At 45.4% G+C, this 25,377-nt stretch overlaps 3 protein-coding genes across 5 annotated transcripts; 1 reads left to right on the top strand and 2 right to left on the bottom strand.

Moving 5' to 3' along the window:
- Window positions 1–1,629: 1,629 nt before the first annotated feature.
- LOC306709055 (far upstream element-binding protein 2-like) lies at window positions 1,630–8,529 on the bottom strand. 2 transcript variants are annotated; one of them, XM_079177077.1, is made up of 18 exons: window positions 8,365–8,529; window positions 7,553–7,655; window positions 7,303–7,362; window positions 6,872–6,908; window positions 6,644–6,696; window positions 6,450–6,533; window positions 6,270–6,327; window positions 5,965–6,136; window positions 5,709–5,807; window positions 5,527–5,625; window positions 5,317–5,419; window positions 4,930–5,051; window positions 4,509–4,802; window positions 4,302–4,417; window positions 4,126–4,205; window positions 3,569–3,775; window positions 2,976–3,163; window positions 1,630–2,849 (listed from the first exon to the last, which is right to left on the bottom strand). In XM_079177077.1, the coding sequence occupies exons 1-18, from the start codon at window positions 8,491–8,493 to the stop codon at window positions 2,841–2,843; spliced, it is 2,013 nt and encodes a 670-aa protein (XP_079033203.1). In that variant the 5' UTR covers window positions 8,494–8,529; the 3' UTR covers window positions 1,630–2,840. The 2 variants fall into 2 exon arrangements, with proteins under 2 accessions (XP_079033203.1, XP_079033204.1); XM_079177078.1 differs by having other exon boundaries at window positions 6,462–6,533.
- A 521-nt stretch (window positions 8,530–9,050) lies between these two features.
- Window positions 9,051–13,102, bottom strand: LOC306709250 (GTPase IMAP family member 8-like; the record flags this gene model as incomplete). Its single annotated transcript, XM_079177317.1, has 6 exons — window positions 9,051–9,767; window positions 9,873–10,539; window positions 10,637–10,758; window positions 10,829–11,542; window positions 11,817–12,539; window positions 13,072–13,102. 6 exons carry the CDS (start codon window positions 13,100–13,102, stop codon window positions 9,478–9,480), a joined length of 2,547 nt encoding a protein of 848 aa, XP_079033443.1. The 3' UTR covers window positions 9,051–9,477.
- Window positions 13,103–14,758: 1,656 nt separating this feature from the next.
- atad5a (ATPase family AAA domain containing 5a) lies at window positions 14,759–25,349 on the top strand. 2 transcript variants are annotated; one of them, XR_013767489.1, is made up of 23 exons: window positions 14,759–15,034; window positions 15,506–15,570; window positions 15,661–17,435; window positions 17,838–17,922; window positions 18,052–18,204; window positions 18,642–18,762; window positions 18,842–19,090; window positions 19,391–19,539; window positions 19,725–19,875; window positions 20,073–20,372; window positions 20,833–20,929; window positions 21,124–21,206; window positions 21,309–21,445; window positions 21,519–21,696; window positions 21,816–21,983; window positions 22,131–22,361; window positions 22,439–22,503; window positions 22,588–22,777; window positions 22,888–22,985; window positions 23,095–23,945; window positions 24,080–24,238; window positions 24,535–25,046; window positions 25,083–25,114. XR_013767489.1 is itself a non-coding variant. In XM_079178116.1 (22 exons), exons 2-22 carry the CDS (start codon window positions 15,520–15,522, stop codon window positions 24,611–24,613), a joined length of 5,370 nt encoding a protein of 1,789 aa, XP_079034242.1. In that variant the 5' UTR covers window positions 14,759–15,034; window positions 15,506–15,519; the 3' UTR covers window positions 24,614–25,349. The 2 variants fall into 2 exon arrangements, 1 of the variants encoding a protein (XP_079034242.1); XM_079178116.1 differs by having other exon boundaries at window positions 24,535–25,349.
- Window positions 25,350–25,377: the final 28 nt, after the last annotated feature.

Genomic DNA, 25,377 nt, shown 5'->3' with positions numbered 1-25,377 from the left:
TGGTTCAAAGTGCTTCATTCCTGTCCATCCAATAAGTTCCTCTGTGGCCTCATTTTCCTTTAATGTATAATTTGTCCTGCCTTATTTCAATATACTTTTCAACGTGTGCCAAACCTGTGTGCTTTTATCCCACAACCCATTGTTTTTAAATTCTCTATGTTTTAAGGACTGTGCCTGAGTAAGACAATGATGTACTTATATTCCGCTGTATATTTATCCACTATTTTGAATTTTCTTGTCACTAAGTGAACCTCTTGTGCAGTGTACGGTGCTGTGTTGTGTCACACATTGTAAGCAAACCCTTGTGTGCATAATTGCTTTGTGATTGTACGTCCGGTTATCAATCCTATATCATATCTGATGACTTTCTCCCCACACACAGGCTAAGGCCCTGCCTCTTTGCACATACTGAATATTGTCTTTAAAACTCTGACAGTTATCCGAAATGTTTTCTTTTTTTCTTTTCCATTGTCTCTGAAGTCTTAGTTGTGACTTTTAATGGAGTGCAGGTGTCAGATCTGGTGCGAACATGTCGTGTGGTTCAGTTGTGGTGAGACGGCTCTTTCGGCACAGTCCTCCACCGACACTCCTCTCGTCTCCGCCGTGCTCTCACCTCACTCGTGTTTCCGCCCTCCTGCCAACGGCTTTGTTTTGCATATTCTTAAACACTGTTCGTCGTAAACATGTCATATTTTGGGGGGGATTTTTCCAATACGTCTTTAAAGAGCTGCAATGTTGTCAACAAGCATTTCCTGTTTCAAACCAGCACATCGTCCTTTAAATGGAGTCCAATATGCCACCACAGCTGAGTACATATCACTTAAATGATCTGCAGCATATAGAATGGCCATTGTTTACCCGGTAAGAGAAAAAAAAAGAAAGAAATGTTGAGTCATTTTTATTGTGCATTGTTTCTCATGTACAAAACTAATTGAGAGAAAAAAAAACAGATGTTCAGTGGCAGTGTTTTAATGAATTTGGTCTGCTATGAGTATGACTGTGCCTTTGGAGGTGGTAGAATGCAATTCAGATGTTTTTAATTTTAAAGATATAAATTAAAGAATTTTTAAAATTGCACTGCATATTTATTTTCTTCCAAGTTCAGCAAAACTGTTTGTTTCGATCTGTAACTACAGACATAATCTTTGCAGCTAATAGATTACAGGGTTGCGGTCTGACGTGCAGCCGCATTCTTTACAAAATCTTAAACTTTGTGTTTGATAAACGGACCGACTTCCTGGTTCTCTCACACACACACACACACACACACACACACACACACACACACACACGAGAAACCACAACTACTCTCAGTCTGTTAAGAAGACTATTAAATGTGTCGCCAATTTCAAGTGTGTGAAAACTGAAATGACAGAAACAGACCAGTATGTTCTTACATGGCATGGGTTCAGTACTCCAGCTTGTCTGAGGTTTGGGTTCGAATGAACGGTGTTGAGCCGCCATAATCCTTTTAAAAGACAATATTTCCGTCAATATGTGTTTCATCTTTGCAGGACTGATTAACCTGAAGCCTAATAGTGACATGTAGTGGTGATTTGTCGCAACTGTGCCGTCTGCACAGAGTTTTGAACACGAAAGACAACAAAATGTTCGACACACATGTTACAGTAATCAACATTTGCCTCAATTTAATTCAGAGTATCGCTGCTGGTGGTCGTCTATTAACAATATCAACACTGCTGCCAAAGGCAGGCTCACAGCTGCCGTTCAGAATACAAGATTCATACCTGATACATCTCTGGAAGTCAAAACCTACAGCCTTTATATTGCTGAATATATATATGTACATGTACAATATATCTTAAAGTGAGACACACTGGAAGACTACATTTCTTTCTGTTGCACACAATGACTGCAGGGAAGGGGGAAAAAACGATCGACGCATTTCTTGTTGGCATCCGTAAAACCAAAAGATACCGAACATAATGTTTTACCTGGAGGTCATCACACTGGTGGGTGTTTATGGCAGGGCGGTTAAAGGGAAGCCATTTTTAATCCAAGGCCGAAAACAAAGATGCTGAACCTGGTGTAAGGCCCAGAACTCCTGCAGCCGTAAGAGGACTCACCTCCCTCCGTCACGGCCTCCCAAACGAACACATTTTCACATAACTGGCACGTTACCGTCAGAAGAAGCCGTTCCTGCTCTTTTATTAGGGGCCTTCCTTTTGAAGCGTTTTTTGTCGTCTACCTCTAGCAGCTTTCAGCAGTTAGCAGTCAGCCCACATGCACGAATCAACACTGTGGAATTCCATCTGTACGTGTCGTCAAACAGGCTCGTACAAAAATACAGCGAGTGAACGCATTCATCACAAGCAAAAGAATCCAGTTGTACACAAGTTGAAGTACCATGCGAGCCTCAGCTGAGGGGAAATTAAAATCCAGGACATTGAGCAAATCAAATACGCTTTAAAAAGGATTTCTACACAATATGATTATAGTCCTAATAGCTATGTGCAATTCAGTAAATATAACACAGGGGTATGAAGTGCTATAAAAACGGGTCTTAAGAAGTTATTAAAAGGAAGATGAGACAGCTTTATTGGCAACCCCTCCGTAATAAAGTACACGTTTCAAGGCTTCCATGTTCATATATAAATGTATGCGGAAGCGCTGAGGAGCTGTGTACTTCCCCTCAGCAGCAAAGCACTAGAACGTTTTGTTCAGTTCGTATTTCTGTTAAAAAGTATCCCGGTGGCGTTTGGTGGTGAGGACGTTTTTTTTTTTATTTCCCCTCACAAGAAATTAAAAACAGGCGAGATCCTGGCCTCAGGTCCCAGGTGGTCTTCCTCGTCCCGTCTCCCCCTTCCTGCCGTGAGTTCTCACTGCGTCTAAAGTACAAAACGGTTGAAAGGAGGCACGTCGTTTGTTTTAAAACTTCTCGTTATAAACTCTCAAAATGTATTCAGGGAAGGCTGTGTGTCGGATGAAAACCTGGCTGGAGCCTCTGTACCGACCTGTCCTTGCTGGGGGGCGGACTGCTGGCCGGGGGCCTGTCCCGTCGGTCCGTAGTACGCAGCCTGCTGCCTGTAGTACTCGGCCCAGGCTGCGCTGTAGTCCGGCTGTCCCCCCGGCGTGGACGCCGCTCCCCCCGCTGCCCCCGGGGCTGCAGCTGCCGTCCCAGGGACGGAGCCGCCTGCCTGGGCTAAAGGTGACGGACAAGAGAGACATGACCCAGCTCACCACCCCATTCATTTAGACTTCAAGACCAGTAATAGTTCACCTCGGGACCTAAACATTCTGTGTGCACTAAATCAGGTTTTCCAGTATGCAGTGAGGTGCTTAGGTGACAAAATGTAGCGTACTCATACCAGCCAGAATGCAGAGTAAATTTGATGGATTATTAAGTGTGATGCACTTTTCTCCCAGAATGAAATGCACAAATTTAGGATGATACAAAACATTGAGTTGACTTTGAATCCAAAAAACTGTAAATAAACCCTTTTTTTCTGCATGTTTGAATGTTTAAACCACCAAATCATGTCAGCACTGGTACAAAATCAATCGTTTGCAGAATAAAGCTACAGATGGTGTTCCTGTGCAGCCTCACCCATCTTCTTGTAGTACTCCTCCCAGGCCTTGGTGTAGTCTGGCTGGCCCCCCGGCGCCTGAGCAGGCTGGGTCTGGTCCCCTGAAGTTTGGGCACTTCCAGCTGGGTCAGCGGGGTACTGGGCCGGCACAGCCCCCGACGGCTGCTGGTAGCACTGAGCGTAGTAGGCCGCCCAGGCTGCGTTGGGGTCATTGGCTGCTGCCTTGCCTAGAAAAGACGCAGGGTGGAGGGTGTGAGGTCCTCATAGGGTGAGGGTGAGCCCCTGCTACTGGCCTGGAGACCGGGCTTGGAGGCCAGGGGGGAAACAGAGACAGGGTTAGCCAGAGCAGCTTAAGGTCAAGACATCTGCATCTCATGACAACAGTTCCATCAGTACTCCTCGTTGACCATCCCCAGACTTAGAAGAAGGAATGCCATTACTCATCTGAAATGACTGGGAGGGCATACACTAAAACCTCTAGCCTGGAATGAAAGTACCGTAGCAGGGTTGAAGCGTTTTTTGACCCAACATGCTAAAAATAAAACATTGAACCCTGAAAAGTAAAACGGTGACTCACTGGGGTCATGGGGCTGCCACTGCTGGAAGGTGTTGCTCCAGCCTTGAGGGGTGTACTGCTGAGGACCCGGAGCACCACCGCTGAGGGGAAAAGAAACGTTTCATCATTAATCAGGGTCATCAACCTCCTTACATGCTACTGTAAAGCTTTACCGCACATTAGTTGTAGCTACTCACTGCGGTGGTCCGGGTGCCCCAGGTGGTCCAGGGTTGTATGGGTTGGGATTGTAGGGTCCCATTGGACCAGCAGGACCCGGTCCACCTGGCCCGGGGCCGACGTGACACAAAGGTCCCTGTGGCAGATGACACGATCACACATCAAATGAAGAAGACCCAAGAGAAGTTTTACAGCATGTAACTAAACAAATAAAGAGCGGTAAATGCCTCGATCTTCTCCTCGATGAGCTGCTTGGCGTGGTCGATCTGCTGCGGTGAGCCCCGGATGATGAAAAGCTTGAAGTTGGGGTCTCCGTTGGGGGGCGGCTGTCGAGAGATTTCCACAAAGGCCCCCGTCTGCTGGTTGATGGACTTGACGTTCTCTCCTCCCCGGCCGATCACGAGGCCACACTTGTGGGCGGGAATAGAGAAGGTCAACTCCCCTCCGGGGGGCCCCCAACTGCCTTGTCCCCCACCTCGGCCCCTGTTGCCTGCAGGCATGCCTGGAGGACCTGGGGGACCCTGTGGATGGAGAGACAGAAAGCCTCTGTATTATAACATAATTGAACATAATTTACTGCATTTTAGGGTGTGTGTGTTTTATGTCTAAAAGCACGTTTTAGACATTGCGAGAGAGAGTGATCCATACCCCTTGTCCCTCCTCCCTGACCCTGATGCTCTGCATCAGGTCGTTGATGATCTGGGCAGCGTGCTCGCAGCGGTCAGGGGGACCACTGATGTGGGCGATTTTATCTGGACCAGTCCCGTCATCTGTAGGGAAGATTGAAATCCTCATTAAGCTGTATCTTTGATATTCAGAATCACAGGGGCTCAACACCCGACTCAAGACCTCACACAATCCTTTGTAACAGTAGATGTTCGCAGGCACACCCACCACTCAAGACATCTTTTTCAATAATGCACCTTGAGTCAATAGAGAGGCAAAGAAAGAGAGCAAGATGACACCGGCTCTGTACAAACAAACTCATGTGAAGAAGGCACACAAAGGTTATTGCTCTGGTGTCTCTTTCATCACCTTGTTTGAACTGTATCCTGACTCCAGCGTCATTCTGGATTTTCTTGATCATCTCTCCGTTGCGCCCGATGACCACACCCACCGAGTGTCTTGGTACGGGGATCTGAGTGGGAAACGTTCGTTTTTAAAAACTCTTGATTTGGTTCAAAGACAACTAATCCCCCTTCTAATCTTTCTCCCACACACACACACACACACACACTAACTCACATCCATGCCTCCTCCCATTCGGGAGCCAAAGTCATTTCTTTCACTAAAGCCACCGTGGTCTCTCTCCCTCAGAATCTCCTGCACCATCTCCTGGGCTTGCTGAACGGGAAAACATGACAATTACAATACACGGCAACGCAGCACCACGCATTCATGTTGACGAGAGGACTTCGTGAACGTACCTGGACTTTGTAAGGCTCTCCGATAATACGCAGGGGCTTGTCGACGTTGGGTCCCTGAGAGGCATCCTGGATGAGGATCATCTTCACCCCTGCACGCTCCTGGAATATCACACGAATGAAAATGATGATCGTGTGCATCTTCACGGGAGTATTAAAAAAATCTATATTTTCCTGGCTCCAATTTTCTCCATATATTGCAAAATTGCCAAGATGGCCATCGTTTTCTAAATGTAAAAGTGACAGCCATGCACTGTACCTGCAGCTGTTTGATAGTCTCTCCTCCCTTGCCAATGACGAGGCCGGCCTTGCCAGCCGGGATCATCATCTCGTGCACCGTGCCGTTCTGCCCGTTGGTGGACTCCTGGTAAGAGGAAGGGGGGGTGCCCCTCCCCCGTGACACGATCTCATCCAGCAGTCTCTTGGCATTCCTGGCCAGGGTAAAGCTTACCAGTTACCCCACATTCATTCTACTAAATTATGCTATGAAGATGATATAATTTAACGAGTACAGAGAGCAACCCACTGAATCATGAGCCTATTTCTATTAAGTCTGATACTTACAGTATGGATTCCTGGGATCCTGTGAGAGAGACGCACCTGTCTGGAAGGCCTCCGCTGTCTGGACACACACACACACACACACGGAGTACATACATTTGAGTTCAACATCTAAAAGGAAAATACTGAATTGTAAACTGTAAAAAAAAAGATGTAAAGCTGTGGATAAGTGTTTAGGCTCACTTAAGACGGTACCTGGTGCGATCTGAACCTTGCAAGCTGACTCCTGTTGAATCTTGTTGATCTGTTCACCTCCACGGCCAATAACTGGGGTCAAAGAGAGAGCACGTTATCAATAGGGGATCTGTTTGTGTCTTATATTGCAGAAACAGAGTGGCATCAATATGTGTAAAAAACAAGAGTTGGGCTGCACTCACTCAGTCCCACCATGCTGTCCGGTATACTGTACTCCTCCGTGCTGGAGGCGGGCCTGACACCATCAGCAAGCGAGGATGACGAGGAAGGAAAAAGAGGCAACAAATCAGACAATAGGAGACTTTCTCGTCGTATTTTTAGCCACAATCTTGTTTATATCCACTGCCGTGCTACAAAGGCCCAATACTTCTACATAATACACAATTGAACTGAAAGCTATGAGATCTCACCTTTGTTGTGCAAGAGCAGCTAGCTGTTCACCAATAGCTGAGAAGGGACACCAGAAAAGAGAGAAAGGGAGACGACAGAGCAAAGGGAGAGGTTTTGGATTGCTGACTGACTGTGAGACACACACACAGAGGAGACAATGGTAAAGGGGCAAACTACTGGAACAAGAGTACCGCACAACTGGAAGTCTGATTTAAATAGAGTCAACTGTGAGTTAAATCAACTTCTATTGTCACACAGCACAGCAACCCAACCTAGGATCAGGAGCAGCAGCCAGCTACTATACAGCGCTGGGGAGCAGTTTGGGGGGTCCAGTGCCTTGCTCAGGGGCGCAGAACAAAAGTCCACGCCCCGTATTTGGTCCGTGATGGGACTTGCCCAAAAATCACAAAGCAAAGAGTAAACAGTGCATGAAATAGTGCGACAAACTCACACAATGCATTGGCTGAATCCAAGTCACTCTCTCCGGCCTGCTTCTTGCTCTCCGGTTCATCTGTCAGGTGAGGAAACAACAGATAACTACTGTAAATGTGTGTGTATGTGTCCTTTAGGAATACCTTCTGCATCTACAGCCATCATCAAGTGTGCAATACAGATGGTGGTTAACATGTATTCATTCGGCAGAAGCTTTAGTCAAATGAGGCACACTCCAAGCCACGGTAGAGCAGCGCGGTCACCAGTACCTGCGTCCTCCAGCTGTCGCTTCTGTGCAGTGAATGCAAAGCCCTCCGATGCGGTGTTGTTGTTCATGGGGGGGCCAGCGTCACTCCCAATTTTAGCTGCAATCTGGAACACAAGTGTAACATGCACCACGACAATTGAGCCAAGAAATACAACACTTGTGTATAAGTTACACATTGGACTGAGCATCTTAGCATGGACTGTGTGTATTAAGTGCATATTAAAGTTCACATTATGGCCCTATCTTTAGTGTCTATTATCAGTTATTTAGTGTAATCAGTCTATTTTAGTTATTGTCTATGATTTGGCTTTAAATTCTATTCATTTCTTAACTATCTGATTTTGTTTTTGTGACTTTCTTTGCTAATCTATCCATCTGTTATTATTTGTATTATTATACAGATTATGTAAGACTGTACACATGCAGTCACGTTAGCTTTTACATTGGATTACTATACGTTGACGCATTGTTGCCTTTGTTGTTGGCTAGTTTGATTAACTATTATCTGCATTACTTTTACATCAACCACCTTCACAGGTAACTCAATTAATATAATTTTGCGAATTTCATTGTGTCTGCATCCTCCAGTTCACACCGGTACACAGTATTTTAGCTACTCTACAACAAGCATTAACATAACGTAACTCAACAAGCTTAACTGTGCTACTGTAACCAACATGAATATAATAGATATATAACATACATCCTTGTGTTATGTGTCAAACCGTGTCAACGATGCTAGCCCTCAAGCTAACTAGTTAGCTCGCCCTGCCTACACAACCAAACACGCTCTTTCCGGTCACATCTCCTCACCTGCCGGGCCCTCTGCACCGCGTCCGCAAACGCGTCTTTTTTGATGCCACCTGCTCCGTTTCCAAGAGCCGCTTGTTCGCCAAGAGGGTCCCCGGATCCGAGTGGTGGCACCGCATTGTACTCCGACATGTTGGCGAGCGGACAGGCGAGGGAGAGAGGGCACAAGACCGGGAGCAGCTGCAGCAGCGGGAAGTAAAGTCATGAATCTAACGAACGGGTCAAGGAAATCATCACAGCAGCTACGGCTGCCGGGAAGGTGCATTCGCGTTTTTTAAAATCATATTAAAATAACATAATAAAACACAAGTCACTGGGGAATAACACAAAATAATTCGAGTTTGCTTTAAGTATGTGTTGTTTACAGTTTGTTGCACACAAGACAATTCTTTTTTTAAACAATATTTGCTTTCCAACAGGTGATGTTTTGTGTAGCACCAACACGACCCTTCTGAAAAGTTCGGAGGAACCTAAATGACAAAAATGACCGATCGATCGTCCATCTTTTGATCTAATTACATGTGTGAAAGGTAAGTAAAAAATGTAAACAAATAAAAAATAAAAAAAAGTAAGTCACTCGCCCCATCATACCTCTTTACATAACTCCATAACTGGTCAAATAACCACATGAATCTTGATTTGTATTAGATATTTATTGAAGAAGACATGTATAAATATAATTTCTGTATTATTTTTCATAGCCACTATACAATTAAAGTATTCCATAGCTATTCATTTTATTTCTTGTTTAAGCCAGTCAATTATAAACCTGAACAAACACATGTTGATCGGTGTTTAAGTAAGCCTTTGCTCTATTGGTTCCAACCCAAAGTTTTGCATAATACAGTAAACAGGAAAGACATAAATTCTGCATTTAACATGATAACCTTGAATACAGCTATAGGCTAATAACAGTAAATTATTTCCCTTGAACATAACATAAACCGTACAATTAAAGATCATAAAATTAGCTGTCCAGACATCAGAAACTAATATCACTGGATATTGATCTATTCTCTTGACAGTGTCCAACAGTGTTTGGTAAACAGTGCTTTCTTAGCCTATCACTGTCTGTACCTCAGTTTATAGCCTGCTTGTGATTGCTGCATATTTAGCTTAAAAAGAGTGCCTGCGTTGGGTTTCTACAATGTCGGTGCAGACCCTGCCATGGAGAGTGTCTAACTTCATTTTGTCTTTTTCTGGGAAAAACTGTGTCATTGGTGGATGTTGGATGTTGTGAAGGCTTTCATCCAACTTCCCCACATAACTGGCCGAGGCAGTTATAGTGCCAACCCCAGAGGTGACATCTGAGTTCCCGACTCTAATGCTCAGCCATTCGGACACCCTGGCACCTGCTCTTGATCTCCAAAATGTGTTCCCAACTTCTGAGGGAACATCTCCGCTCACTGAAAACAGAAGTTGAATGGTGTGATTCACAACAGCAGTGCACATATTTACCATTTTGAATTGCTGTAGAAGGAAAAACCCTGATGGAGTAATAACAAACTCACTGCTTGGAATGAAGGCTCCGTCAAAGCTAGCTGTCATCTTCACAGGTGGTAGCGGTGGTTCCTCGGGTTCTTGTGCCACGGCTTTCAACATCCGGTCTATCAGCTCCTGCTCCCTGCTGTCCCACTCCTCCTGCCAGGTCAGTGTTGGTTTCGTCTTTTCCCCCTTTTTGCCTTCAGCGGCGAAGTAGCGGCCCTTGTTTCGTGTTATCATGGCAATCATTTTTTGGTACACCTCCATGATTGGAAAACCATCTCCAGAACGACTGCCGCTGACAGCTTGGTATCTGTAACCACACTTTTCCACAAGCCGCTGGAGGGCTTTGCCTTGTGCGGCGATGTGCTCCTCAACGGACCTGTGATTGAGCCAGTCTGCCCAGGTGAAGATCACCATGCAGTGTCTCCAGACTTTCTCACCGAATGGCATCAAGACCTCGACAACTGCTTGGTAGGCATTCTCTGTAAAGGCTTGGGAAATGGGAACTGCTAAGAGAAAAACATGGGGGCCCGGAGCACACATGGAGACGCTGCGCAGAACTTCGCCCTTGGTCCAGTCGGGTATCGTCGAATCTGTAAACCAGCCTGGAGCCTCAACGACTGAGACGTTTATTCCAGACATATTTCTTTCATGTTTCACACTCGTCGTGGTTCCTAGCTGATCTTGGAATTCCTAGATGGCAAAACAATAAAATACATGACAAATTCAATGTTATCCTCCCTGCTCCCTGCTCCTAGAATATTTCAGTTTAGGCAGTATGCTTGGTTACCTTCTTCAGCCAAGTTGAGTCAAATAGCTCTTCAAAAAGGATCCTGTTTCCTACCATACTCTTCCCCGAGTCTTTTCTGCCAACAATTACAACCCTCATGTCAGTGATTGTCTGCTTCTCCCCTGGAAAAACAAATGTCATCAGTAACAGTGATTGAATTAATCAAAAATGATATGATAATTGTTTGATTACCTCTAAACAACTCTCTTAGTATTCTTTCTTGTCTTTGGCTGGTCAGCCTAATCCTTTTGGCCGTCTTGTGTACCGCCTCTTTCCTTGCCTCCATCTGCTCTGCACGGCTCAGGTCCACTTCATAATGAGGATCTTTGTTTCCTGCCCACATCTCTTCAATCTTCTCGAGGAGCTCCGTCACCTGCGTCTCATCGCTGCACTTCGTGTTGTCCAGGACGTGATACATGTTCCCGCACTTCTCCACGAGCCACTGCAGACCTTCCTCGCTCTCTATACGCTCTTCCACGGTCTTCACTCCCAGCCAGTCACCTCTAGTGAACAGCACGATGGTGTGCTTCCACACTTCGTCTTTGAACAGACTCATGTGCTCCTGGACTGCTCTCCGGTACGATGCGTTGAAGGCGGATGCCAGGCCGACCACGAGGAGCACTGCGTGGGGTCCGGGAGGGCAGAGATGCATGCTGTTCTCTATTTCAATTTTATCCATCTCACAGATGTCTTGAAGGGTGCTGTTGTAGTACCAGCCGGGAGAATCGACCACTGTGAGCTGCCTGTCTGCCACCATGCTGTGGCTTATCTCACAGAACTCTGTTGTTCTTCTGTGAGCAACAGCAAAAGCATCTTTTCTCAGAATGTTGTTGCCTGCTGAGCTCTTGGCTGACCACTGTGCTCCGACCATCACTAATCTTAAATGTTTTGGGGGGGTCTTGCCACCTATACAGAAAGGGGAACCAAAAAAAAGTTCAGGCTTGTACTTTTGTGCGTCCTAGTGGTATTTTTCAGGTTAACCAACATGTTCTTTTTGTTGTTTTCTATTGTATGTGTCTATATAAAAAAAAACAACTTTTGGCTGATATACCATTATCATGTTTTTAAAACTCAAATATTGATTTCAGTATCTGCAAAAGAATCCAGGTCAAAATATGAATTAATGGTGCTTTATGCATGGCACAATAAATCAAATGTATTGTTTGTTGATTAGACTCACCTTCAATCAGGGCTTTGAGTTTCCTTCTCTTTGTCTGCACTTCGGCAAACCTCTTAGATGCTCGGTCACCCATTGCTTCTATTTTCTCTCTCAGAGCTTTTCCATCAGCACTATCGATAGAATAGTGACCACCGGCCTTTCTAAAAACCATTGCTTCTATTTTCTCAAAAAGCGTTTGGACTTGAGTGCTATCCTGCCTGTCGTTGATGTTGAGAACATGTTTTCGGTTTCCACATCGTTTAAGAATACTCTGAAGCGCTGGCCACGGACTGATTTCGTATTCCAAATCTTTGCCACTCAATGGACCCTCTGCAGTAAATAGCACAATGGTGTGATCAAGCACTCCTTTGTGGAAAAGATGCATGTGCTCCTCCAGCGATCGTGTAAAGATCTCAAGAAACAGAGAACCGGCTGGAATGACCAGAAGAAAGGCGTGGGGCCCCGGTGGACACATATGGACACTGTTCTTTATTTCTATCTGATCTAGCTGTGGCGTGTTATCTCGTGGGTAGTGCCACCACCAGCCTGGAGTATCGACCACAGTGACGTGTCTGCCATGTACCTGCTGCTGCCTCACAACACTCTGGGCAGTTCTTCTGTGGGTCTCAAAAACACTTTTACCCAGAATGATGTTGCCAGCTGCACTCTTATTACTGGGCGTCCCGGTTAATTCTCTTCCACCTACCAACACAATCCTCAACTCTGGAGAGTGGGGACTTTGTCCTGTAAGAGAGACGCAGTAGTCTTTATATGTCCGTTATATAACACTATGTCAGAATCAGAATCAACGGATAGATTGATTGGCGAAATAATTTAATCACTAGGCGTGTGTTCCTGTAAAGGCATAAGGTGAAATTTACAGCAAGACTGATGTATTAGACTGTGTACGTCTGCTGAGCATATGAATAACAACAATTTCAATACAACAGTATATCCACTAATACAGAGAAGTATTACATTTTATTCTGTAAAGTTGAATTCAGTTCAGAAGAAATAGCCTACATCACATTTATTTGTTTTAACATAAATTCAAAAGCCTGAGCAGAGACAGAAGCTTTAAGTTAGCTTCAGCTAAACACTTCATTTAATTACGTCTTCCTATGGAACAATGTGTAGTTGAACTGTCCCTGTTAAATAAACTAACACATGAATAAAATAAACACTTTATTCTTAATCACAGTGTCCGGCCCACACAATTGCACTAGATGTTGCGGAAGCGCATTATTGTCCAAGGTTTATGAAAGAGTCAACTTACCAGAGGTGGAAACAGGATCGAATGTTTGCATTGATGCTGTTGACTTTCTTGCTTCCATGGGGTAACTCTATTAACAACAAATCAGTCTGCAGCATCACAGTCAAGTTTGTAAATATGGACCAAGGTCTGAAATGTGAGCTATGAGGAAACGCAGCCCTCACAGCACATGATACCACTACACCTTCCTCAGTTTCACCGGGAGGGAAATTCTAAGCATTGTTAAAAATGTAGGGCGTGACATGTTACTTTGGACTTTTGTCTATTGACAAGGTTTGAAAGTGGTGTTTGGAGTACACAACTATGCAATAAAATATATAGCACTATTATATCTTTGTAAACTCTCCTTTAACAGGAAGAAATAAAGTCTTAAAATTACACAGACTTATAATGACATCCTCTGCTAACTATCGATGTTCTTCCTCATTTTTTGGGGAAACTTACCTTTGGTGAGTTTACATTTGATCTATACAAATACTGCACCTTTTCACAAGGTTAATGTGTCACTTTGGTGAGCAAGGTTTGGTAAAACTGTTGCTACACAGTTTCCTCACACATGAAGATCACAGAGGCCTTTTTTATAGTCACTGACACTAACTGATGTTACTGTTGTTCATGACCACGGGGTCCAACTTAAAACAATCTTCCCTGATCAAAATGTTGAGCAGTTGGACTAACATGTTTGTATTACAACTTCGGAGTGTACAAAGTATCACAAATCATATGGCGGTTCAACGAAATGAGTTCTCCGCTGAGAATTTCATGTAATTACTAAATGATTTGGTGATGTATCAACCTGACGATTAACAACAAAGTAATTGGGAACTATTTTTCTAATTGATTAATTGGTTATGTCCTTTTTTTAGGCAGGAATACCAAAAATGTACTGAATTCCAGCTTCTCAAATGTAAGGATCCAATTTGATGATTTATTTTGTCTTATGTCACCGTAAAGTGAATATCTTTAGATTTTGGACTGTCGGTCAAAACAAGACATTTGAAGCAGCTTGAGCACGAGGAAATAGTGGGGGACATTTTTGACTATTTTCTGATATTTAACAGACAAAGTGATTAATTGATTAATTAAGAAAATGATTGTAACTGCAGCAATTTTATGCTGTTACCAATTAAACAATCACAGCCTATTACTGCGGACAGTTAAATATCCTCCATTTGCACTATTACCACCATTCTGCACTAGTATCCCCAATCCATTGTTCATTGTCATTGTTGTTATTTATGTCCATGTATGCGTACGCTTTATTCTGATTCTGATATAGTTGTATTGCTTTCATTGTAATTTAATTGTACCTTGACAAACACGTGTTAATATACTGTATGATGATAAAGTAGATCATTGTATATTTGTGATCACTGGTACAATAACTGACTCTTCTGTGTTGAATTGGCTTGGCGCAGCCAGCAGAGGTAGCTGTCAGTTTTTCCTCTCCATCAAATGCAAAACCACACGCCATCTTTGTTTTGGGCAAACTACGTCAGTTCGACGAAGGGGCCATTTTCCTCCCCTGTGATTGGCTGAATCCGGTCTCGCTGAGCGTCACGTATATTTGGCGCTCTTCGTTTCTCGACCCGGGTCTGGCGCGTTTTTAGAAAGAGCAACAAACTGTCAAGAAAACATGAATTTTGAATTCCTACTCGGAACAATTTGGAAAATATCCGCGTGACGTTTTTCCAGTTTAACGTTTGGTATGTTCGTGGCTGACATGTCGGAGACGTTCGGACCAACTGTTGGACGCGCGAGGAGCGAAGCTGCTTTGAGAGTAGCATCTACCGAAGTCTGCTAGCTTGTTGTTTTACAGTGACGTCCATATGTCTGGGGGCTCCACACTGATGTCCGCCGCACACAATGAACTTTGCGTCTGTTGTTTGTCCACACACTCGGGGAAGTGAATAGGAAAAAGACAAGAAGACGAAGTAGCAGCAAGTTACACTTTCACTTTTTATCGGTGAGTGTTTTCCTCCAACTTTGTTTGTCATTTTGCACAACAACTGTAAGTGGTACAGGGCGCCATGTTTATAATAATACATGTTTATGTTAGCTCTACCAGACCTCTTTTGTGAAATTCTGTATATCAACATTTTTATTCTTCACATGAACTCTTAACTTCCTGCTTAGTATGGTATTAATGTTTTATAGGCTGTTTACAGTGTCTAATAAATGGATAATAAACTATGTTGTACCTTTTTTGTTGTAAATATTAAAGTGTTGAGGTTTTTAATTTTTAAGTAATAAAGCATGAACGGTTGTTGAAAACTAAAGGAATAATTGAGCATAACACTATTATTATGGAACTTTTGCCTTTATTTGATAACTCCGGGATAATGAGTTTACGTGGCATGCAGCCTAGACCGCTGTGCTATTTGGATAATAATAATACTTAATGTCTCATTTACATAATGTTTTCCTTTTGCTGTAGGTCTCTTTAAAAGTATGGCTGGTGTTGTGGCGATGGCATCCGTCATTGAGGACTTTGACACCCAGGTATGTCTGTGACACTTTTTATATAGCATTCAGTAGCGGTTGCAAAATGTTTTCATTCATTTATGACGTACTTTGACTCCTTTTTTACAGCCTTGTAAGACATCCCGTAAAGATGGAGGCAGTCATATTGTCAAGACCATCACAAACTATTTCTCTCCCGTGCCCAAGCCTGCGGAGAAACCCTTTTCACCTCCTCGCTCCAACAACATCGCCGACTACTTTGGCCGGAAGGCACCGTCCTCTAAAGAAAAGACCGGCTCCCCCGAACAGTTGAAGGAGAACTGTCGGACGTCTGAGCTCGCGGAGAAACGCACAGGCCCAGAAGCGGCGGTGAAACGGCAATCGCAGAAACGGAGACGAAAGGCCAGCAAAGCTGTAAGGAAACTTGTGGAGGCTGAAACCTTTAGCTTCGCAGAGGAGGCGAGCTGCCTGATTGTCGAGAAACCGCGTGATGGCAGAGACTCGGCAGCTGAAGCAGTCGGCAGCTGTGGTCTTCTTGGCAGTGATACAGCGGCCCTCATTACCCAGCTTAGTGCCGAGGCTTGTGTCACTGCGACTGTCAGTCATGAGCAGGCTGAAGAAGATGGTCCCGAATGTGGGAACAAACTTATTTTGGAACTAAACGGCATTGAATTGTCTCCAATTGTACCTTCAAAAGACAGAGCAAAACAAGTCAAAAACCGGAATTCAAGGAAGGCAAAGCATTCGGAACCAGAGGAGAAGGAAAAAGAGAGCTCCTTGTGTGATGTCAGTATGGAGGTCAATGTGGATGAGGCCTCGAGGTTAAACAACAGCACAGTCACCATCTCCTTCGAAGAGTTTGTGCGGAGCCAGGGCGGTGGTGAAGAGGACACGGGAGATGAACAGGGCAGAGGAGACGAAAGTAAAGTCACAACAGAGGAAATGGACACTGACCAGTTGGATGTCCCTAAAGCTGAAGAAAATGTCGGTTCTGCGGAGCCACCGTTTCACGTCTCACCCCGAACCGTCACCATCCAGGCTGAAGTGCATGTAGTCTCACCCAAACAGGAAGCAGCCATGGCGGGGGGGAGATTAGCTTCTATCTTCGGCAGGAGAAAAGGGGCGATGAGCCCTGCGTCGTCTCCTCGCGTGGAGGCCGAACACCAACTTCCTGCTACGACTCCGACTGTCAGGCGTAGATCCAACGTGGTTCTTCAAGAGGAGGATCTAGAGCTGGCTGTGCTCGAGAGTGACTCCATGCCCAAGTGCGGCGAGGCACAGAGGAAGCAGTTCATGGCGGCCTTCAAACAGCCCAGCCTGGACGGCTCCAAAACCAAGCCTGTTAAGAGCCAGAGCAAGCAGAAGCAGGTCGGGGATGATGCGGACAGCATTGCTGAAGAAGACGCTGTAATTCCACCCGCTGTTGAGCAAGTCCCTGCTGCCTCTCAGGAAGACAAAGTAGTTAAAAAGAAACCAGCAAGAAAAGGAAAAGGTAGAAAGAAAGCTAAAGAAGAAGATGAAGCAATCACCACCACACCTGCTCCTGTGGAAGAAACGGTGGCCGCAGTTGTTGAGGTTGATGATGACAGAGAGGAGATTCCTATCACCTCAACTCCCTCCGTCCCGGCGGTGAGGAGGTCCAAAAGAGAAGCTGTGGTCCGGCAAGCGCCTGAGCTCACCCCAACGAGCCCCGTCAGAAAAAACAGGAAACGCAACAAGTCGAAGGAGGATGATGATGATGATGATGATGATGCTGCTGCTGCTGCTGCTGCTGCTGCTGCTGCTGCTTCTTCACCCAGTGACGGCCCTGCAAAGATGTCCACCCCAAAGATACGCAAGTCCAAGCGCACAGTCTTTGTAGCAGAGATGGTGTGCCCACCTGACACAAACGAAAGCCCGATCAGGTGACACATACAGTTACACGTTCTATGAAGAGCATTTTGGATGCATGTATACACTCAGATGCCAGTTTATTGGGTACAACAAAGCTAAACTAATGCGCTCTCATTCATGAAGGTTATAATGCTACATTTTTTATTGAAAAGGTGTTTATTCAACTATATGATCATTTTGGAGGACTGAAGTTCATTATGCAGAGAGTTGTTTCTTCTCTTTTGCGTACCCTCGTTGAAATGAATGGGGTGGACAAAATATTAGAAACACCTGTCAGTAACGTAATGCAATACAACTCAACAGCACCACGAACTACATTCTCCAACAGTTAGCTACCCAATAAACTGAGTGTGTATGAATGTATTTACGTGTAATTGTTCTTTTTAATGTTCTAATGTTTTCTTTTTCATAAGGATTAAATTTACTCGAGTCCAGAAGTTGAGTAGCGTTTCCTCGACCGAGCCTGAAAGTAGAAGTGGAATAAACTCTTCTGCTAAAGTAAGTATATCTATTACAGATTGGACACATTGTAAATGTAATGAATTGCTGTACTAACACGACAAGGAACCGCATATTTTAAACATCATAATTACGAGGGTGATGAATGGATGCTTTATTACTTTTCAGACTTCAAATGACTCTAAAAAAAGGAAGCAGGCCAAGAAGCTGGTGGAGAAAGCCAAATTGATCCAGCAGAGTAAAAAAACAGCCGTCAAGGAAAAGGACACGTTAAGGCGTTCGTCACGAGCTGAGACCAAGAGGAGCTACTGTGAAGACGAGGTAACGTTAAAGGCAGAAGATGAATCAGAATGAAGACATTATTAGAACAGTAGGAACATTTAGGCTCCCTCGTGTGGCTCAAATGTGTACTGCAGATATATTTGTTGAATAAAAGATTATGGGAGAAATTATACAAATTTGTTGGGCGACCTTAATATATTCTCATGAGGCCCACCCAGTCTTTGGTAATGACTGCCGTTGTCCATTTCCTCTGGCTCGTCATTCAAAAATGGACCCATAACGCATTTTAAAGTTTTAGCAATTCACTAATTTAATAACAAATCTTTGGCGTAACTGATTCTTCTCTCAGACCCTCGTATTATCTTGCACTGTTTAGTTTTTGTCCGCATTGGCACAATGGGACACGTCCACAATACAACACAAAAGTTAAGTTGTGTCCTTTTTCTCTCTCATTATTATGTGGTTTCTTTTTTTAGGATTCTGTCATCTGCCTGGAGGAGGACCAGACAGAAAAGAGTAAAACCCAGAAGCCTCTACGCAGCCTACATGAAGTTCTGGGGAAAGCATCTGTTGGCAAAGACACCAAGACTGTCCCAGGTAACTGTAAAAATCATCATTTACTGTTTAGCGTTTTGTAGAACTCTCATCTAACGGTGCTGTACTTTCTTCCTCACAGGCTCCAAAGGGGCCTCGCTGGGCCAAGAGAAGACCGCTCGGAAGGCGTCTGCGGTGATTTCCATCTTTGACGACAGCAGCTCTGAAAACTCTCAGGACGACGAGCAGTTCAGAGCTCGCAAAGAGTTCCTGAAGAGCGGCCTCCCCGAGTCCTTCAGGAAACAGATCGCGAAGACGGCCGCCAGCAGGGAGGTGCACTCTGCCTCTTCCTCCTTTCAGCCAGTTCTTCACATGACGCAACCATCTAACGGTAAGCTGGTCCTTCATAGAAGTATATACATACTGTATATACAGTATGTATATGTTAGCATCTTCATCTGACAAGTTAATGCTTTTATTCCTACACAATTCAGAGGAAAACATTAACATTTTCACTTCACTACATTTAGCTCATTTAGCTCATTTATTTTGAATGTAGGACTTTAACCTCTAACAGAGTATTTCTACATTGTGATATTGCTACTTTAACTTAACTATATGACTTAATGTATGTGTTATTACGGAGGACTGGTAGCTCAGCATAACTTCTTCTTGTTGTTGTTGTTGACAGACTGTCCTCTTTGGAGTCTACTGTGGCCGGAGTCTTCGTTACTGCGTCCTCTGAAAGAGCCTTGGTGCCAAACATCCAACTCCCCTCCACCTGTCAGCGGTTCCCTTTGTGTGAGGACAAAACCACAACGCAGAGCCTTTTGTGAGCGGGTACGTCGAAATGACAGTTATGATTTAGTCACACGTTTAGCAGGATCAGTATCTCATTGTCTGGTTTATAGGTACACGTACTTGAATGCTCAATTCTGTCTTAGTTTATATTTTTGTGCATCGTGATGTTTGTAGTGTCGTAGGGTTAAACGGCAAACACAATATTTGATTTTTCCATTTTGAAGGGTTCTGGCTGGAGGCCTGAGATCTCTGAAAGTGTTCGGCAGCTTCTATTGGAGGAGGTCGGCACCTCTAACCCTCTGTTCCCCGCTCACATGTTCACCACTCGCTTCCTCAAGAGACGCGCTGACCACCAGCAGCAGAGCTCAGCCTCAGGTCAGTCTGACTGAAGCAACGGTAGATATATGTTGCACCGCATAACGTCAGGGCGCAGTAACCATTTTTATTAGTCAGTGTTTATCCTAATCTATCCTCTCAAAGCACAGATATTTGCAGTATCAGTCACAATAGGGAGAGAATTAGAGCCTAAATTAAAAGATTATTCTCTACATCCATTGCATGTTCCTTTGCAGAACCAGAGGCTGTAACCGGAGTCACAAGCAGCACACCAGCGGGAGGGAAGAGGAAGAGGATGGATGACGAGGGGGGAGTGTCTGTGAAGGTGGCCAAGAAGCAACGGGCCAACTGTGCAGAAGTAGAAGAAGAAGAAAAACCCGAGCCGGAGCCAACAAAAAGGGGGGGGCGTACGAGACGAGCCAGGAGATCGAGGCCGGAGGGGGGGGCGAATGAGAAAACTGCTCCCGTCCCATCTGATGACGACTCTGTGGTTGTGATTGAGGACTCGCCGTCGGGAGAGAGAACTGGAAGAAAAGGTGAGGGTTCACATTCTCTCTACCAACTTTGGTTATCAATAAACAATACGGCAAATCAGCCAATGGGCAAAAGGAAGCTCCTGCTTATGTCCAACAAACCATAAGTCAATGCAAGCTTGAAATCAAAGACTGCAAATATATTTAAATGTGTTGGAAAAGACTGACACGCCATTGGACCAACTGATACCTACGGATAATCCAGAATTAGCTTTTGTTGCAAATGTGTCGTTATCAAAGCCACAGTTGATTGGCTAAAAATAGACCACAACAATGTGTAATAATCTTAAAAAGCCGCCTGCACGAGGAACACACACCTTCCATCTGGCATGACAGCTATTTATAGAAGATCCTCAAAGGTGTGCCAGTAAGAGATAAGCTGTGTCCTCGTTGTTTACATGCTTGGTGAATAGATCCAGTGAGTGTCTGTCAGAAGTAATGTAGAAAATGTTTGTCTCTACAGATGTGTTGAGAGAGGACGTGTTATGGACGGACAAATACCAGCCCCAGCACTCCAGCGACATCATAGGTAACACTGGCTCAGTGAGGAGGCTGCACAGGTGAGGAACTAAAACAGCTTTGATTTCACTGCACCTGTGTAAAGACAGGAGCCGCTCTAGCACGGGGGGCGCTCAGAGGTAGAGCGGGTTGTAGTATCATCCCCATTACATAAATACGAGCACAACGTGGACTCGGGGCCATCGTATGAGGAACCTTTTGGGCCAATGTTTCATGTTTCTCTTTTTTCATACAGCTGGCTAAAGGAATGGAAACTGCGTACTGACCGGGAAGAGAGAAAAAAGCAGAATGACAAGAAACAAGAGGAAGGCGGCAATGGTGGGAGATTAGAGAAACTGTTATCCTAGTTCCCTCTTTAGAACTACTTCCTTTGGCTTGTAGTGCGTTTGTGTTGACTGAATGATGGCTCTTTGTGTCTAGACTCGGACTGGGACTGCGGAGGAGAGGACTCCCAGGACGGAGAGGACACATTGTGTAATACGATGCTCATCACAGGACCTACTGGAATAGGAAAGACTGCTGCAGTCTATGCTTGTGCCCAGGAGCTGGGCTTCAAGGTACGAAAGCGTCCCGGTCCACAAACGGTGACATTAGCGTCTTCATTTCCTAACTTCTCTCTGGTCCCTCAAGGTGTTCGAGGTGAATGCTTCCTCTCAGCGGAGCGGCCGTCTGATTCTGTCCCAGCTGAAGGAAGCCACTCAGTCTCACCAGGTGGACAGTCAGGGGGTCAACGCCCACAAGCCCGCCTACTTCAACAGCTACGGCACAAGCAGCAGCGCTGGCCCTCTCAAGCTCGGCTCCTCGCCCAGTATGTACCGGGCTAACGTTGATAACCTGTTTTCTGCACATGTTGTGTGTGTGTGTGTGTGTGTGTGTGTGGTGGGAACTGTTAGAAATTCATTGCGGGTCGTGTTCTTCATCTTCCAGGAAAGGTGAACTCTCCTCGTAGGGCGGTTTCCTCTCCCAGGAAACATCCTCAGTCCCCAAGAGGAGCTAAAAGAGGAGGCCTGGCTCCCACCTCGTTAGCCAACTTCTTCAAAACGGGTCAACCCACCACCAAGGAGACGCCTAACACTAAGAAGAACGAACAGACAGGTTCATCTCACCTTCTGATGTGTCACTTGTTTACTTGCATGGTGGGCTAACTTCATGAAAAGTTTCTACCAGGACCTTTAAATAAAATCTCTCTCTCGCTCTCGCTCTCTCTCTCTCTCTCTCTCCCCCCCACATCTCTTCACATAGCTGCTTCTAAGAAAGTCCTAATATCAAGCGAGCGTGTCAATAAGCACAACGAGCCCAAACCAGCTCCCACCCCCAAAGAGAAGAACAACGAGGAACAGAGCAAGAAGACGGCCACCTCGCTCATCCTGTTTGAAGAAGTGGATGTTATTTTTGACGACGACTCTGGGTTTCTAGCTGCCATCAAGACGTTTATGACCACGACGAAGAGGCCGGTCATCCTCACTACCAGCGGTGAGTAGACGGAGAAACTCAAATATCTCAGTCATGTGTTGATTGGATTTATTCACACGTTCTGTCTGGTCTTTTAGATCCTGCTTTCAGCACCATGTTTGATGGCGACTTTGAAGAGATCCTTTTCAAAACGCCCTCAGTGGTGAGTGGACGAGTGTTCAACACTAATGTTTCAATGCTAATAAGTCAATTTCAGTCGGTTATAAGTTGTCCTTCTCCGGTACAGTTGGATGTTGGCAGCTTCCTGCGTCTGTTGTGTCTGGCGGAGGACACGAGGACGGACGTGTTGGACATCAGCTCTCTGCTCAGACTCAACGGATGTGACATCCGGCAGAGTTTACTGCAGCTGCAGTTCTGGACCCGGAGCGCAGGAGGCCGCCGCGTCACCAGACCGCTGACGCACGCCGGCACACAGGGTGAGAACATGAGCTGGTGGAGGCCGATGAAACAGTTGGAATAGTAATGTTGATCACTTGGTTTTGCTTTACAAATAAACTACCTTTTTAATCCGTCTGTGTGTGTGCAGTGACTGACGCTCTTCCTCTCTGTGACACCGGCTGCACTGAGAGCATGCTGGGTCTGCTGAATGTTGAACCTGAGGGAGACATTTGGGAGCGGCTCAGGGTAAACTCTTCATTCACCACGTTACACCGCTGAGACCAACAACATGTGTAAAGTGAGCTTTTCTTTGGTTCCTGTTGTACTCGATTGACCGGGTGTGTGTTGTCAACAGAGTCCAACGGAGGAGATGTTGTGCTGGGAGCTGCTGGCAAACAGCAAGCGACGAGGAGTGGACCTGCTCTATTCCAACTTCGAGACGCTCTTACCTCTGCCGCTCACACAGCTGACTACCTCTACCTTCAAACCGGTGCAGTCTATTTGTGCATTACAACACCGTCCCTCTGTTAATCCAGACGAGCCGCCATCACACGCCAGGTCACCGCACGCGGCGGAGTCGGTGGATTGTTCGGACGACGGCAGTCCGATCAAAATGTCCAGTAGGATGAGGAAGAGCAAGAAGCGGCACAGTTTACCCGACCAGGACGGACTGCACTCGGACTCGGACTCAGGAGACGGTTTTCTGTCGCTCTGCAAGCCGCAGGGCGCTCCTCGGGCAAAGGGAGGCGTCAAAGAGAGTTTAGTTTCGGAGACGGTGAAGAGGAAGCCGCTGACTCCCGAGGAGCGGGTGAAAAGTCTCCCGGTCTCCCAGTGTCTCGAATCAATAGCTGACTTTTTAGACGACATGTCGTACATGGACTCCTCTTTGAGGGTTCGTCCGGAAGGGGGCGACAATCCCAGAAGGATGTCACCGGCCGGTGGCGTGGTGAAAGACGGGATGACGGACGAGTCGAGGGTTGAGACCGACGGAGGGAGCTGGGAAAGAGGGGAGCACGTCCTGGAGATCCCGGCTGCTGTGGAGGCGCTGAGCTTCCACAAGTGTCGGGTTTCGGTAGCGGAGGCCTGGAACAAAGTCCAGCAACTAGAGGGGGAGGTGGGGCGGGAGGCCGCAGCAGAACTCGCCCTCCCTGTGGCCGCCCATCGGGAAGGTTACAGCTTCACTCAGGACGGCCCCTGTCAACCACAGTGAGTCTCACTAGTATTTCTTTACACAATATTCATCCTCTGTACAACGTGGACCTTGTGCACCGTGGCCCCCGTTCTAACCCTGACCAGTTAAACCAGTGCAAAGAAAGGTAATGCGTGTCGATGCGTTCCAGGCTGGTCCAGCGGAGGAGAGAAGTGATGGAGAGGCTGATGTTCAGAGGAGTGTTTGGTACTCAGGCCAACAGACCAGCTGCTGCTCTGGACTACCTGCCAGCCCTTCGCACCATCTGCAGATCAGAGCGGCTTAAGGAGCAGGGCAAAGTTAAACGGAGGTGAGCACGTGGTAACGGTAGTTTGTCACCGGGCCAGCACCTTTTATGTCTTTGTTTGCAGTGTGGGCAGGATGTGGTTACATACCTCTCATCACAGGCAGCCAGTAGCTGACTCATATAATGATGTCTCTGTTTTGACACCTAGCGTCTGGCTAAGAATAAATTTGTTGAACTGAATTGTAATTGTATGCAAGACGCCGTGCATGCATGCAACTCAAACATCCAAATGCAACCCCGTCTGATGAAACGGGTCCACAGAAAACTGAGCTGTTTTTTTTTGTTTTTTCCTCCTCCAGGTTCCTGCACTACCTCGATGCGATCCACCTGGGTGTTGAAAAGAGCACTCAACAGCAGCTTGCTGAAGACTTCCCCTGAACCACAGAGGAGATCAGACGCGTCCTCCTCATCACACGGGGGCCACACTTTATAGAGTCCGTGCATTTTGGCTGTTGAGGTGGAAGAAAAAAAACACTTTTACAGTTAGTGTTGTGACACGAGGTTGAATATAGTCCGGCAGCAACATATGTCACTGTTGCCTTTTGTCTCTTTTATGATTGTGACCTCGACATGAGATGAGCTGGTCACAGCTGCGTGTGCAAAGAGGACTTCCTGCTTCCACGTATTTCTTTTGAGATGAAATGAATACTGAAGATATTCTCACCTGGAGAAACTCACAGCTGAACAACCTCAAATTCTTTCAGCGCATCTTATGGTGCTTTCAAAGAATGCACTGAAGATTTCTACTTTATATAATTTTTGTAATATTAAGCTGTGTTTAAAGAGTCTTTTTTTTTTTTTGTACAGTAGTGTTTTATACGTCGAAGCCGCTTTGCATCTTGCAAAGTGTTTTTTTTTAATCTCGTAGAAATTTATTTTGAGCAGCAAGTGTGTATCACTAATGTAAGAGATTAACATGTAAAATATAATATGTAAAGGCTGTGTGTACAGCGTCATTCTCCACACAAAGTACTGTTGATGCACTCAGGATCTTTTTAAAAGCGTGTCAGCCCTGAATCACCTTCACACTTTGTTTTTCATTTGATCTTTTTTCAGTCTTGAAATATGTACACATTATTCACAGTGGGTATCTGTTGTGACCAAATAAAGGTTTATAACGACGAAATAAATAAAGAAATGGT

Source organism: Pholis gunnellus, assembly GCF_910591455.1.
Source record: "Pholis gunnellus genome assembly, chromosome: 17".
NCBI lineage: Eukaryota > Metazoa > Chordata > Actinopteri > Perciformes > Pholidae > Pholis > Pholis gunnellus.
The sequence above is the reverse complement of the archived record's forward strand: the minus strand, read 5'-3'. Positions and strand labels throughout refer to the sequence as shown.